At 49.2% G+C, this 15,765-nt stretch overlaps 1 protein-coding gene across 2 annotated transcripts in view; it reads left to right on the top strand.

Moving 5' to 3' along the window:
- Positions 1 to 268: 268 nt before the first annotated feature.
- arhgef16 (Rho guanine nucleotide exchange factor (GEF) 16) overlaps positions 269 to 15,765 on the top strand; it is a 39,903-nt gene continuing 24,406 nt past the window's right edge. Inside the window, exons 1-3 of one of the 2 annotated variants that reach the window (XM_067970069.1) lie at positions 269 to 386; positions 11,957 to 12,655; positions 14,870 to 14,921. In XM_067970069.1, coding sequence (XP_067826170.1) covers positions 12,080 to 12,655; positions 14,870 to 14,921 — 628 coding nt within the window. In that variant the 5' untranslated portion in view covers positions 269 to 386; positions 11,957 to 12,079. Of the gene's footprint in view, positions 527 to 11,956; positions 12,656 to 14,869; positions 14,922 to 15,765 lie in introns of both variants that reach the window. The other variant, XM_067970070.1, reaches the window with a different exon arrangement.

Genomic DNA, 15,765 nt, shown 5'->3' with positions numbered 1-15,765 from the left:
GGTTTATGTAATACTACAGGTAGGCTGGGCTGGGAGCTGCTGGTTTATGTAATGCTACAGGTAGGCTGGGCTGGGAGCTGCTGGTTTATGTAATGCTACAGGTAGGCTGGGCTGGGAGCTGCTAGTGTATGCAATGCTACAGGTAGGCTGGGCTGGGAGCTGCTGGTTTATGCAATGCTACAGGTAGGCTGGGTTACCTTTCCAGTCACACACCTGGCGTGACGTCAGGCTGAGTGACAGCTGCAGAGTTGCGGAAGTTTTTCTGCGGAGATCAGATTGCGTCAAACACCAGCTACTATCCGGGGAGACTATCCACTTCCCGCGAATACTGGACCCCGTCCCGGGACAGAGAGGGGGCGAAATTCGGGCATTCCCATGAAGCTCAGGTAAGAGGCTGGGAACTCAGCCCCGGCCCCTTTAACCGGACTCTCACTTGTCGTCAGTTTCAGCCGCCGTGTCGGGAATCGGATCATTTCATCAACACTGAAACTGCAACAAAAATAACCTTTAATTTCATAGTTTGAAGGTAAAACAACTTTTCATTTTACGTTTGAGCTGAGTGTGGGATGAATCTAAACGGAAGTGCAATTGTACTGACACAATTGGTTCAAAGTTGCAAAAAGTTTTAGGAAAGTTGCCAGAAGTTTGAGGGGGAAACATTTCTTTTTGTAACAGTGGCGGTCGAGGGGAGTGGGTTTGGACGGTTCTGTAACACGATGGGAGGGCAGGTGACCCGGGTCACCAGGAGCAAAACTGCACATCTTTTTGTGGTGTCATTTCCTGCTTCTCCTGTTGGATTTTTTTTAAAAGACTGACATGGATTGTGTTTGGAAATTGCAGTGTCTCTGTTCTGATGCCTTGATAGCATTGGTTCTGGGGAGATGTGGGCAACCTAAGAGGGGCCATAGATAACAACAACATGCATTTATATAGCACCTTTTTAATGTTCAAAAATTGACACCAAGTCGCATATGGGGATATTAGGACAGGTGACTAAAAGCTTGGTCAAATAGATGGGTTTTAAGCAGCATCTTAAAGGAGGTGGAGAGAATGGGGGAGGGAGATCCAAGAGTAAATGTGAAGATATTTAGAACTGAGAGCAGCAGAAACTTTACAGAGAGTTGTGAGGCTGTGGAATTCACTTCCAGAATTGGTGGTTGAGGCAGAAACAAATCTCAAAATTCAAGAATAAATTGGATCGGTGGATGACGGAAGAGGGGTTAAAGGGATATGGAACAGGGTGAGTAAATGCGCTTCGGACTATTTGCCCATGTGGAGGGCAAATGCTGCCTGGACTTGTTGGGCCGAATGGCCTGTTTCCATGTTGTAACTTCAATGTATCTCTATACATGTGTGTGTTCTGTTTTTAACTGCAAAATTCTTTTTTCAAAGATGTTTTTAAAAAAAATTATTGACTCTGGTATTGCTGTTTTACATTGTCAAGGCTTTCTGAAAACTTTAAAGTATGAACTAAAAGTCTGGTTTGCAAACAGAAGTGTGTTTCTCCCACTCTGTGATGTGGGGGTGAAGGTTTTTAATGAGTTTTCATCAGGAGCCAGAATCCCACTCCCATTGGTATTTGGACCGGTGGCAATCCAGTTCCTGTGAAGACACCTGGTTTTGTTTGGACTGGGAGTCATTTACAATCAAACCAAGGCTTGTCAAATTAAAATCCAGACGGAGGATGGGGATTGGCCGGCAGATGGTCCAAGCCACGGAGGGAGGGCATTGGCCGGCAGATGGTCCAAGCCACGGAGGGAGGGCATTGGCCGGCAGATGGTCCAAGCCAGGACGACTGAGATAGCTGGTGCCGGTGGCACAGTGACGGAGCTAATAGCAGTGGTGAAATGTTTCTCGATGCCCTTGTGCAGAATGATAGGTTGGGATGAGGTTATCAATGATGCAATGAGCTGAGCGGAGAGAGGGAGTGGGGGGAGGGTGGCAGAGAGAGAGAGAGAGTGAGTGTGTGTGCAGGAATTCCCCCCCCGTTGTCCGGTCTAAAGGAGCAGCGGGGGGAGGGGGAGGGGGAGAGAGTGCGGGAACTCCCCCCCCCCCCCCCCCCCCCAGCGGCCTGGTATAAAGGAGCAGAGAGAGAAAAAAAATAATCACGGAATGATGTCACAGGACACCGGTTGGTGACTGGTTGGTAAGTTTTTTTTGCCCTGTAAGCGAGGGCAGTGGTTTAAACTAAGAGCTGGGAAACTATAAATCAATAACTTAAACTAGATAAACTAATTAGTTAATAAAACTAAAAATATCAAGTGAATAAAAACTTTAATTAATATATAAAACAAAGTTAGATAGGGATGGCAGGGCAGGTGGTGTGTCATAACTGCAGCGTGTGGGAGTTTGCGGAGATCAGTGAGATCTTGAGCGACCACATCTGCGGTAATTGTCTGCAACTCGAGGAACTACGGCTCAGAGTTGTTGAGCTGGAGTCCAAGCTGCAGATATTGTGATGAATCAGGGAGGGGGCGAGTTATCTGAACACTTTGATCCAGGAGTCAGTCACACCCCTTAGGTTAGGTAGTAGTTTAAGTTTGGTCAGTGGTCAGGGACAGGAGGATGTGACTGCGAGACAGGCAGGTACGGGGACCCAGGATGCAGTGATGGAGGAGCCTCAACCTTTGCCCTTGTCCAACAGGTACGAGGTACTTGCTACCTGTATGGATGAGAACAATGACTATAGGGAGGATGGGCAAATTGACCAAGGCGATTCAAGTGGGGGGAGTAAAAAGGAATGTGGTAGAGGATAGTATAGTCGGGGATAGATACTGTTCTCTGCAGCTGCGACCTGGGGTCCCGAAGGCTGTGTTGCCTGCCCGGTGCCAGGGTTAAAGGTGTCTCCTCGCGGCTGGAAAAGAGCTTGGAGCATGAGGGGGAGGATCCAGTTGTCGTGGTCCATGTAGGAACCAATGACATAGGTTAGAACTAGGAATGAGGTTCTGCTGAGGGAGGTTGAGGAGCTAGGGACCAAATTAATAAGCAGAACCTCAAAGGTAATAATCTCTGGATTACTACCTGAGCCACATGCAAATTGGCATCGGGACAAACAGATCAGAGAGTTAAATGCGTGGCTCAGAGAGTTAAATGCGTGGCTCAAAGAGTGGTGTGGGAGACGGGTTTCAATTCATGGGCACTGGCATCAGTACTGGGGAAAGAGGGAGCTGTTCCATTGGGACGGGCTCCACTTAAACCTGGCTGGGACCAATGTCCTGGCAAATCGAATAACTAGGGCTGTAGATAGAACTAAAAAGGGTAGGGGAGGGTTCAGATGAGGGGAAATTTATAAATCTAAAGAGAAAAGTCAAGGCTGTAGAGCAGTGTAGCGATTTGGGTAAAGATAAGCAGAGTGTGACGGGAAGGGACAGAGAGTTCAACAGTAATAGTGCATCAGTGAATAAGGTCAAATCAGGAAAAATAGTAAAAAGTTCAAATTAAAGGTGCTTTATCTGAATGCACGAAGCATTCATAACAGGGTTGATGAATTAATGGCACTAATAGAGATAAATGGGTTTGATCCAGTAGCCATTACTGAGACATGGGTGTAAGTGACCAAGGTTGGGAACTAAATATTCCAGGGTACTTGACTTTTCGAAAAGAGAGACAAAATGGAAAAGGAGGGAGGGGGAGTAGCCCTGATAATAAAGGATGACATAAGGACAGGGTGAGAAAGGATCTTGCATCGGAAGATCAGGAAGTAGAATCAGTCTGGGTGGAGTTAAGAAATAACAAGGGGCAGAAAACACTGGTGGAAGTAGTTTATCGGCCCCCTAACTGTAGTTATACTGTTGGACAGAGTATTAATCAAGAAATAAAAGAAGCTTGTGACAAAGGTAATGCAATAATCGTGGAGGACTTTAATCTTCTTATAGACTGGGCAAAGCAAATTGGCAAAAGTAGTTTGGAGGACGAGTTTGTGGAATGCATTCGAGACAATTTGCTAGAACAATACATCGTGGAACCAACCAGGGAACAGGCTGTTTTAGATCTTGTCTCGTGTAATGAGTTAACTAGTACTGTCATAGTAAGGGTCCCTCAGAGGCTGAGACAGGAGAAATTATAATGGGGAATAAGGAAATGGCAGAGATGTTAAACAAATATTTTGTATCTGTCTTCACAGTAGAAGATAAAAAAAATACCAGAAATAGTGGGGAACCAAGGGACTAATGAGAGTGAGGAACTTAAAGTAATTAATATTAGTAAAGAAAAAGTACTGGAGAAATTAATGGGACTAAAAGCCGACAAATCCCCTGGACCTGATGGCCTACATCCTAGGGTTCTAAAAGAGGTGGTTGCAAGGATAGTGGATGCATTGGTTGTGATCTTCCAAAATTCCCTAGATTTTAGAACAGTCCCAGTGGATTGTAAGGTAGCAAATGTAACATCGCTATTCAAGAAAGGAGGGAGAGAGAAAACAGGGAACTATAGGCCAGTTCGCCTGACCTCAGTTGTCGAGAAAATGCTGGAATCCATTATTAAAGACGTGGTATCAGGGCACTTAGAAAATCATAATATGATTAGGCAGAATCAACATGGTTTTATGAAAGGAAAATCATGTTTGACAAATCTACTGGAGTTTTTTGAGGCTGTAACTAGCAGGGTAGATAAAGGGGAACCAGTGGATGTAGTATATTTGGATTTTCAAAAGGCATTCGATAAAGTGCCACACAAGAGATTGTTACACAAGATAAGGGCTCATGGTATTGGGGGTAATATATTAGCATGGATAGAGGATTGGTTAACGGATAGAAAATAGAGAGTAGGAATAAACAGGTCATTTTCAGGTTGGCAGACTAACTAGTGGGGTGACTCAAGGATCAGTGCTGGGTGCTCAGCTATTTACAATCTATATTAATGACTTAGATGAAGGGACCGAGTGTAATGTATCCAAGTTTGCTGACAATATAAAGCTAGGTGGGAAAGTAAGCTGTGAGGAGGACACAGTCTGCAAAGGGATATCGACAGGTTAAGTGAGTGGGCAAGAAGGTTGCAGATGGAGTATAATGTGGGGAAAAGTGAGATTATTCACTTTGGTGGGAAGAATAGAAAAACAGAATATTTTTTAAATGGTGAGAAACTATTAAATGTCGGTGTTCAGAGGGATTTGGATGTCCTCGTGCACGAAACGCAGCAAGTTAACATGCAGGTACAGCAAACAATTATGAAGGCAAATGGTACGTTGGCCTTTATTGCAAGGGGGTTAGAGCACAAGAGTAAGGAAGTCTTGCTGTAGTTGTACAAGGCTTTGGTGAGACCACACCTGGAGTACTGTGTAGAGTTTTGGTCTCCTTATCTAAGGAAGGATATAGCTGCCTTAGAGGCAGTGCCATGAAGGTTCACTAGATTGATTCCTGGGATGAGAGGGTTGTCCTATGAGGAGAGATTGAGTAGAATGGGCCTGTACTCTCTGGAGTTTAGAAGAATGAGAGGTGATCTCATTGAAACATAAAAGATTCTGAGAGGGATTGACAGGGTAGATGCTGAGAGGCTGTTACCCCTGTCCAGAATTAGGGGGCATAGTCTCGGGATAAGGGGTCGGCCATTTAGGACTGAGATGAGGAGAAATTTCTTCACTCATAGGGTTGTGAATCTTTGGGATTCTCTATCCCAGAGGACTGTGAATGCTCAGTCATTGAGTATATTCAAGACTGAGATCGATAGATTTTTGGACTTTAAGGGAATCAAGGAATATGGGGATCGGGTGGGAAAGTGAAGTTGAGGTGGAAGATCAGCCATGATCTTATTGAATGGCGGAGCAGGCTCGAGAGGCCGTATGGCCTACTCCTGCTCCTATTTCTTATGTTCTTATCACACAATCAAAGCTTGGACCTATTTATTCATTTTAAAAATCTCGAAGCAGAACGGATGAAACTCTGGATACATTCAGCCTGTGTAACTCAGCCATCAAACCCGAAAGGTCCTAATTATAAACAGAAAATGCTAAAAATACACAGCATCTATAAAGAGTTAATGTTTTGGGAGTAAACCTTCAGCAGAACTGTCAGGCCAAGGCTTTTCATGGCCTTTTCAGCCTTGGCTAAGTGGTAGCATTCTAACCTCTGAGTCAGAAGATCATGGGTTCAAGTACCATTCCAAAGTATTACATAAAGAGCAGGTAAGCCAGTTATTTCCCGGTGTTTTTTCACTGACAATGATCACTTGCGCTCTCCCCAGGGGCTGGAACGGGGAGTTGGCAGGAATCCACAAGAACTTCCTTCAGCATCCAATGGCCACTTCCCCATAGGGAGTACCTGAGCTGTGGTCTTAAAGGGACAGGCCAGGTTAAACTCCGCTCCAATTTAGCAGCTGAGTATCACAATCGTACTCCAGATCCCAGACTGACCACGAGCAGTGCCAAGGGAGATCAGCTGGAATAATTGTGTGTGTGTGTGTTTTTTTTTGCGTTCATTCTGTTTCTTTACTCACAGATCTGTAAATGAAACTGATGTTTAATTTCAGTTAAGTGCTGCCATGCCCTGCCTATGCGTAAACCAATCTTTTAATCTCACCACTAACCTTCTATCTCACCTGGGAGCAAGCGTGGATCCAGGATTTGATCAAATACAATCTCGCCTCCCTCTGCCCGGGGGCACAGGTTGATTCAGGGAATTCAAAGGGCATAAGCTGACTTTGGCAGTTATTGCAAATCTAGGTCATTCTGCAATTGAGCTGCATATCAGGCCTTGTCAGACTGCTGTTGCATCAGGAGCCAGCCGGTCCTTTCTCTCACTTCATGTTCAACTTTCCTGGGATAGTCCTCCCACCTCCTAGTAAAATAAAGGAAAGAACTTGGCCCTTAATACAGCGCCTTTCACAACCTCCGGAGGTCCCAAAGTGCTTTATAGCCAATGAAATTCTCTTGAAGTGTAGTCACTGTGGTAATGTAGGGAAACGCAGCAGCCAATTTGCACACAGCAAGATCCCACAAACAGCAGTGTGATAATGACCAGATAATCTGTTTTAAGTGATGTTGATTGAGTGATAAATATTGGCCAGGACACCGGGGAGAACTCCCCTGCTCTTCTTCAAAATAGTGTCATGGAATCTTTTACATTCACCTGAGAGGGCAGACGGGGCCTCGGTTTAACGCCTCATCTGAAAGACAGCACCTCCGACAGTGCAGCATTCCCTCAGTACTGCACTGAAGATTTTGTGCTCAAGTCTCTGGAGTGAGACTTGAACGCACAACCATCTGACTCAGAGGTGAGAGTGCTACCACTGACCCATAACTGACGCTGTAATTTTGTTTCTTTATCAAATAAGGAGATGAGACATTGGGGGCGAGGGGCTATATGCCCCTGATCCTGTCCTCTCCTGCTCTCTGTACTTTCCAACAGTAATCGTGGGCCGGTAATCAGGAGAGGTTTCTCTGAATGATTTCCCCTCCCTCCCTCCCTCCCTTCCCCCCGGCCCCCTTAGCCTGGGTATACTGAGGCCAAATGCACCACCCCTCATCGCCCCAGCTGAGATCAGCTAACTCGGCACAGGCCGCGGGTTGGAGCCAAGGACTCTCCTGGTCTGCGTGGTTTGGCGTTTAGCCATATACTGAATTCTGTAGAATTACATAGAATGTACAGCACAGAAACAGGCCATTCCTCCCAACAGGTCTATATCCCCGCCTTTATGCTCCACACAAGCCTTCTCCCTACATCATCTCACCCTATCAGCATATCTTTCTATTCCTTTCTCCCTCATGAGTTTATCCAGCTTCCCCTTAAATGCATCAATGCTAGTCACCTCAACTACTCCTTGTGATAGCCAGTTCCACATTCTCACCACTCTGTGGGTAAAGAAGTTTCTCTTGAATTCCTGATTGGATTTATTGGTGACTAATTATGGTCCCTAGTTTTGGTCTCTCCCGCAAGTGGAAACATCTTCTCTATATCTACCCTAAACAAAAGACAAATCACAAATGCTGGGAAAGAACATTCTGGAAAGATCCAGCAAGTGCATCAGCGCCTGAAGAGAGAAAAGACCAATTTACATATTGGAGAGAGCAGGGAGCGGATGAAGGCTCCGTACCCTCAACATTAGGCTGTCTTTTATCCTTTCAGGTGCTGGCCTTTGAGGTAGAGACCCTTCATCAGATCCTTCGAGTCTATACCTGAAGCATTGACCTGCCTTTTCTCTCCAGGTGCTGACAGGCCTGTTGTGTATTTTAGGTGTTAGCCTTGGTTCAGTTGGTAGCACTCTCGCCTCTTACTAAATGGTGAAAAGCTCAAAATATTGGAGCTCCAAAGAGAGTTAGGGGTCCATGTACATAAATCATTAAAATGTCATGGACAGGTACAGAAAATAATCAAAAAGGCTAATGGAATGCTGGCCTTTATTTCTAGCGGACTAGAATTCAAGGGGGTAGAAGTTATGCTACAGCTATACAAAGCCCTGGTTAGACCACACCTGGAGTACTGTGTTCAGTTCTGGGCAACGCACCTCAGGAAGATACATTGGCCTTGGATGGAGTGCAATGTAGATTTACTAGAATGATTGTAAGGAATCTTACAACACCAGGTTATAGTCCAACAAATTTATTTTAAAATCACAAGCTTTCGGAGATTATCCCCTTCGTCAGGTGACGAAGGGGATAATCTCCGAAAGCTTGTGATTTTAAAATAAATTTGTTGGACTATAACCTGGTGTTGTAAGATTCCTTACATTTGTCCACCCAAGTCCATCACCGGCATCTCCACATCATGGTTACTAGAATGATAACTGGACTCCATGGATTAAATTATGAGGAGAGATTACATAAACTAGGGTTGCATTCCCTGGAATTCAGTAGATTAAGGGGTGATTTGATCGAAGTTTTCAAGATATTAAGGGGAACTGATAAGGTAGATAGAGAGAAACTATTTCCGCTGGTTGGGGAGACTAGGACGAGGTGACATAGCCTAAAAATTAGAGCCAGGACTTTCAGGGGTGAAGTTAGGAAACACTTCCATATGCAAAGGGTGGTGGAAGTTTGGAACTCTCTTCCACAAACGGCAGTTGATGCTAAGTAGTTAATTTTAAATCTGAGATTGATGGTTTTGTTTAACAAAACCATTAAGGGATATGGGGCTAAAGCGTTAGGAACATAGGAACAGGAGCAGGCCATTCAGCCCCTCAAGCCTGTTCCGCCATTCAATGAGATCATGGCTGATCTGTGACCTATGAGTCAGAAGATCGTGGGTTCAAGCCCCACTCCAGAAACTTGAGCACGTAATCCAGGCTGACTCCCCTGTGCAGTACTGAGGGAGTGCTGCACTGTCGGAGGTGCCGTCTTTCACATGAGACGTTAAACCGAGGTCCCATCTGCCGCCTCAGGTGGACGGAAAAGATTCCATGGCACTATTCAAAGAAGAGGAGGGGAGTTCTCTCCGGTGACCTGGCCAATATTTATCCCTCAACCTACATCACTAAAAACAGATTATCTGGTCATTATCACATTGCTGTTTGTGGGACCTTGCTGCGTGCAAATTTGCTGCTGCGTTTCCTACATTACAACAGTGACTACACTTCAAATTGGCTGTGAAGAGCTTTGGGACGTCCTGAGGTGGTGAAAGGCGCTATATAAATGCAAGTCTGTCTTTCTTTGCCACTCCAACCCCACCGCCTACTTTATTTACAAAGCTTGGCAATTCTGTAAATGCAGCGATAGGGTTGTTCAGATGAAGCCAATTAATGCGTTCTCATCAAGGACATCTTCCTTATCTCAAAAATAATGGCTGCGACCAGAAAATAAACCTTACGCTAAGACAACAGCCGAGCATGTCCCAGAAAGTTTCTTTGCAGAGAACGAAAAATGATTTAAAAATTGCATTTCAAAGTTTTAGATAACTTTGGGGACAAACATGAAATGGAATCACCTGTAATTGAAACTCTCAGAAGCCATCAGCTCATCTTAAAACGTTTCTGTCTCCAGGTCACTTGCAGCCAACAATGAGAGAAAGTAACATCTGATTCTCACATCCTTTAGTCCTGTCCTCCAACCCATCTCATTGGTTCTGACACATTTTATTACCGCCTTCCAACTGATTTGATTGGTTGATATTGACAAAGTCCGTTGCCGGTTTAAAAAAAATGCTGATTTTTTTTTCTTGTAAATTGCAAAAAGCGAATCCAGTTTGAAACACTGCTGTCAGTGTAAATGCTGATGATTGTCATCTCTGCATGGCCTCTGGTACCTAGCATGAGTGGACAGTCATCATTTGAGCCTAGACAGTGATGTTGGCAGGCTATTTGACTGTGGAGGGTATCACAGTCAAATTGCTCGCACTTTTAAGCACTGGGAAGTAATGAAGAGCAGGAGGCCCTGGCTGATTTTTTTTTTTTTCCCCCTCCCTCCACCCCCCACCCCGGCCAAAGGCAGGGGGGGACTGAGGCTGACTGTAACGCGTCAATCTGCCAGAGACCAGCTAACTCGGCACAGACAAAGGTTCAGTACAGGGATCTTCTGGGTCAGTATGGCCCAGTTGCACATCTGGCAGTGAATTTACCAACTGAGCCATGAGGGGCGCTTATAAACTCTGACCTGGACTAGATTCCAACCCAATGTTAGAAGTGACCTCTCTCTGATGTACTGAATTTCTTTGTAAGCTGCTGTGTGTCCCCACAGTGACCCAAATAATTGTTCACAGGACAATGCGCTCACTCGGGTGGAACGTTGTGCGTGGGCCCACATCGGGCTGATGAAGCAAAGCCTTTTACTCTCTCGCTCAACACCGATTGGCACCAATCTGTTCAGCAACTCATGTACTGAAAAGCTGGGTGCTGTCGGTGTGAGATTAATTTGAGCGGAGACCAGAGGCCCCTGCACCCTGCACTGAACACTAACCGACCCCCCCCCCCCACCCCCCCGAAGGACAAAACGTTATTTGGCTGCTTAATAATTCTACTTCAAGCTCGCAACGTGACGAGAGAAGGGCTGAGTGTCGACAGTGACCTTTGACCCTGTGGGTGTCTGCCAGCTTGAAATGCTCTTTTTGTTGTTTGAAAACTGCAGTTTCTATCAGAGCAGCGTTAAAGCTTTATCGACATTAACCAACCCCCACGATATTTACAACCCACGGAAACAATCCCGGGGTCTCTAGGAGGTCAGTCGGGTGTCGACCGAGTTCATGAGATTGGCCAATGATGTTTAAAGCAGGGCCTGAGTTCACAAAACTTTATTTGTCTGTTGGTCGTTGCAATCGGTGAACAAAACATCACTCAACCCTTTTCACAGTTGTCATTGGTGTAAAGACCAAAACAATTTTTAACGACCCTAGATTTATTAAGACTTTAAACTTCATGCAGTCAAATATGTTCTTAGAATAATTCAAAGGGTTTTCAGAAGCTTGCAGCTGTTACAAAGACTCCCCCTGCTCTAGACTGAAGCCCTGCTTCTCCCCAACTACTGAAATTGCTGATTCTTGCCGAGGATGCAGGTTCCACAGGCCCCAACTGTCCTTCAGTACCTCGTCCAATGGCCATTGTGTGAGCCTAGTGAGTGTCAGCTGGCTATTTAACTGCTGGGGGCATCACAATCCTCGTCTGATCTCCGCACACCCACACTTTCCACCTGGAGAGCAGTCAGGAGTGGAAGCAAAGGGAAACCATGTTTGAAGGGTAATCGGCTCACACGATGGTGCTACGACATTACAGGCCCCAATTGGCCAACCTGCGCTCCCTGGGACCATGGGAACTCCTTGGGTTCTAGAGGTTGAATCACTTTTGCAGACAGTTATAAGGGACAGACCGATGGGCAGACGGTCATCAATAATGAATTTCAGGCTTTATTCTCTTTAGTGAGCTGGAGAGGGGAGTCAGTTTAGTGATTTCTGAACCCAAGAAGATCCTCTCAAGATCTCACAGTGGGGACCAAAAAACCTTTTGGAATTGCTTGACCAAGCAGAATTAAATGGCTTTGGGCATCATGGGATCTGCACTTGGGCCAGACGTGACCTTGTTTTATTCTTTTTGTCTGGTGTAGGAGGAAGAGCATTTTGGGATTGGAGACCACGCGTATTTATGAGGAGAAGCCAAGTGGGAGAGCTGTCTCTCCAATCTGCTAGACTTTTGACTCTTCTGTAACCGTGAACAAAAACCTGGGCGAATGAAGAAAATGTCTCAACGATACTCGGACGGTAACCTGGAAGACAAATCCCGGACCTGGGTGTTGGAGCAGAAGTTTGGATCTGACTTCCAGATTAACTCTGACACGGAGAAGATGTCTCCTGCGGTTGGTAAATGTTCACAGCTGGGAGTGGACAACCCGGCAATAGCCAGTGCCACCTCCATGCCATTGCTCTTGGACTCACCAAAGGTGGTTTTGAGCACTGAAAGCCCTGCTGCTCTGAAGACAGGTCACCAGCAGATCATCCCCAGTAAGTTAGCCGTGACTACCAAGACTAAAATGCGACAGCAGGGTAGTACAACCCCTGGCAGGAGGGATAGCGGGCGGAGAGAGGTTCAGAGCATGCCACCAACTGACCTGAAGTACGAGGACGGCAAGGACATGGGGGACTCGGGCGGTGCCCTGCAACGCAATCGTCGCAATAAGTCGTATAAAGTGGCAACCACTGGGTTCTCTGATTTCACAGAAGAGAAGAAGTTGCTGCCTCTTCCCACGCTGACTCCGGTCATGGAAACGGTGGCTGCGCAGCCAGCCCGAAGTCCAGGCAGGACCAAGGTAGGAGAAGTGGCCCGCTCGCTCCCCGGGCTTCATAAAAAGTCTTACCACTGCTACAGTGCCTGTCGGAAGTGTCGTCATCAACCTAGTGTAAAATGTTGGCGACCCCCACTGGCGACGGTCACCGGCTGGTGACCCCCACTGGCGACGGTCACCGGCTGGTGACCCCCACTGGCGACGGTCACCGGCTGGTGACCCCCACTGGCGACGGTCACCGGCTGGTGACCCCCACTGGCGACGGTCACCGGCTGGTGACCCCCACTGGCGACGGTCACCGGCTGGTGACCCCCACTGGCGACGGTCACCGGCTGGTGACCCCCACTGGCGACGGTCACCGGCTGGTGACCCCCACTGGCGACGGTCACCGGCTGGTGACCCCCACTGGCGACGGTCACCGGCTGGTGACCCCCACTGGCGACGGTCACCGGCTGGTGACCCCCACTGGCGACGGTCACCGGCTGGTGACCCCCACTGGCGACGGTCACCGGCTGGTGACCCCCACTGGCGACGGTCACCGGCTGGTGACCCCCACTGGCGACGGTCACCGGCTGGTGACCCCCACTGGCGACGGTCACCGGCTGGTGACCCCCACTGGCGACGGTCACCGGCTGGTGACCCCCACTGGCGACGGTCACCGGCTGGTGACCCCCACTGGCGACGGTCACCGGCTGGTGACCCCCACTGGCGACGGTCACCGGCTGGTGACCCCCACTGGCGACGGTCACCGGCTGGTGACCCCCACTGGCGACGGTCACCGGCTGGTGACCCCCACTGGCGACGGTCACCGGCTGGTGACCCCCACTGGCGACGGTCACCGGCTGGTGACCCCCACTGGCGACGGTCACCGGCTGGTGACCCCCACTGGCGACGGTCACCGGCTGGTGACCCCCACTGGCGACGGTCACCGGCTGGTGACCCCCACTGGCGACGGTCACCGGCTGGTGACCCCCACTGGCGACGGTCACCGGCTGGTGACCCCCACTGGCGACGGTCACCGGCTGGTGACCCCCACTGGCGACGGTCACCGGCTGGTGACCCCCACTGGCGACGGTCACCGGCTGGTGACCCCCACTGGCGACGGTCACCGGCTGGTGACCCCCACTGGCGACGGTCACCGGCTGGTGACCCCCACTGGCGACGGTCACCGGCTGGTGACCCCCACTGGCGACGGTCACCGGCTGGTGACCCCCACTGGCGACGGTCACCGGCTGGTGACCCCCACTGGCGACGGTCACCGGCTGGTGACCCCCACTGGCGACGGTCACCGGCTGGTGACCCCCACTGGCGACGGTCACCGGCTGGTGACCCCCACTGGCGACGGTCACCGGCTGGTGACCCCCACTGGCGACGGTCACCGGCTGGTGACCCCCACTGGCGACGGTCACCGGCTGGTGACCCCCACTGGCGACGGTCACCGGCTGGTGACCCCCACTGGCGACGGTCACCGGCTGGTGACCCCCACTGGCGACGGTCACCGGCTGGTGACCCCCACTGGCGACGGTCACCGGCTGGTGACCCCCACTGGCGACGGTCACCGGCTGGTGACCCCCACTGGCGACGGTCACCGGCTGGTGACCCCCACTGGCGACGGTCACCGGCTGGTGACCCCCACTGGCGACGGTCACCGGCTGGTGACCCCCACTGGCGACGGTCACCGGCTGGTGACCCCCACTGGCGACGGTCACCGGCTGGTGACCCCCACTGGCGACGGTCACCGGCTGGTGACCCCCACTGGCGACGGTCACCGGCTGGTGACCCCCACTGGCGACGGTCACCGGCTGGTGACCCCCACTGGCGACGGTCACCGGCTGGTGACCCCCACTGGCGACGGTCACCGGCTGGTGACCCCCACTGGCGACGGTCACCGGCTGGTGACCCCCACTGGCGACGGTCACCGGCTGGTGACCCCCACTGGCGACCTCACTGGCACTGTTAACATGCTGGTGACTCCACTGACACTGGATTACCAGCACCTGTACCCCAGCCAGAGTCAAGAGAAATGTGGGGGTGAAGGGGTGTGCAGGGGAAGAGAGAAGTTCCAGTAGTTAATGAATATTCAATCAAACAATTCTTGGCATTCTTCAAGATAAAAACAGTCGCCATTAAAGGGGAGGTTTGTGTACTGAATTGCCACATAATCTCGAGCTATCAGGACACTCGCTGATGCCTCTTTGCTGAGTTTGTCATTTTAATACATGGTCTCCTTCTTTATAGAGGACAATAGGAAGGAAGAAAGGCACCAAAAATCGGAGCTCCTTCAAGGATGGTAAGGATGGCCGGAGTGTAACAGCTCAGAGACCAGACTGCAGCAGCCTGAACAGGGCGGGTTGGATGTAGGGAGATGGCTTTGCCTGAGGAGGTGTTGAGGGGGTTTGGGTCCTTGGCGAGTGATTAGTTTGGTAATTAGATTTTCAGACGCGTGCAGCAACCAATCTCCACCAGGAAACATCCCACACGCAGCAATGATTTGAACGACCAGTTAATCTGCTTTTGGTGGTGTTGGTTGAGGGAGGAAAATGTTGGGCCAGGACAGTGGGAGAACTCCCTGCTCTTCGAATAGTGTCGTGAGATCTTTTACGTCCACCTGGTCAAACAGTAGGGACCTTGTTTTAATGTCTCGATAGTGTGTATGGGGGGGGGGGGCGGGGTTAGAGTATATTCCCTCCTGAGGAAAGAGTGCAGAAAGGGGAATAATATGAAGTGCTTTCATATTCTGTAGCTGGATAGGCACCCTGTAAATTTGTTTATTGAAACAGCAAGTGTGGCACTGGGCTAGACATGGGCTTTCAACTCTGAGGCCTGGGTTCAAGTTCAGTCCGGACGGATGTGATGGAAGCCTGCTCTGTCTGCCAGCTGTAAGAGCCTTACATCTCCGTCCAGGGGTCTTAGGTCTCATTCCGGGTCCTCCTGTTCATGGGTCTGGAGCACAATACTGCCCCTAATTTGACTTTAATTGTCAATGTCACTCCGAGAGGCCACAGGATGGCAGGTGTGGGAAATGGAAAAAGTGCCACGTTGTTACTGTAGGAGGCGCTCTTCTAAGGTTGGTACTGAGGCAAAGGGAGTTTTACTCTGTATCTAACTGCGCTATTGTTATACACCTGACACCT

The sequence above is a fragment of the Heptranchias perlo genome, chromosome 32 (assembly GCF_035084215.1).
Source record: "Heptranchias perlo isolate sHepPer1 chromosome 32, sHepPer1.hap1, whole genome shotgun sequence".
In the NCBI taxonomy this organism is placed as follows: Eukaryota; Metazoa; Chordata; class Chondrichthyes; order Hexanchiformes; family Hexanchidae; genus Heptranchias; species Heptranchias perlo.
Note: the sequence above shows the minus strand (reverse complement) of the source record. Positions and strands in the feature narration are given on the sequence as shown.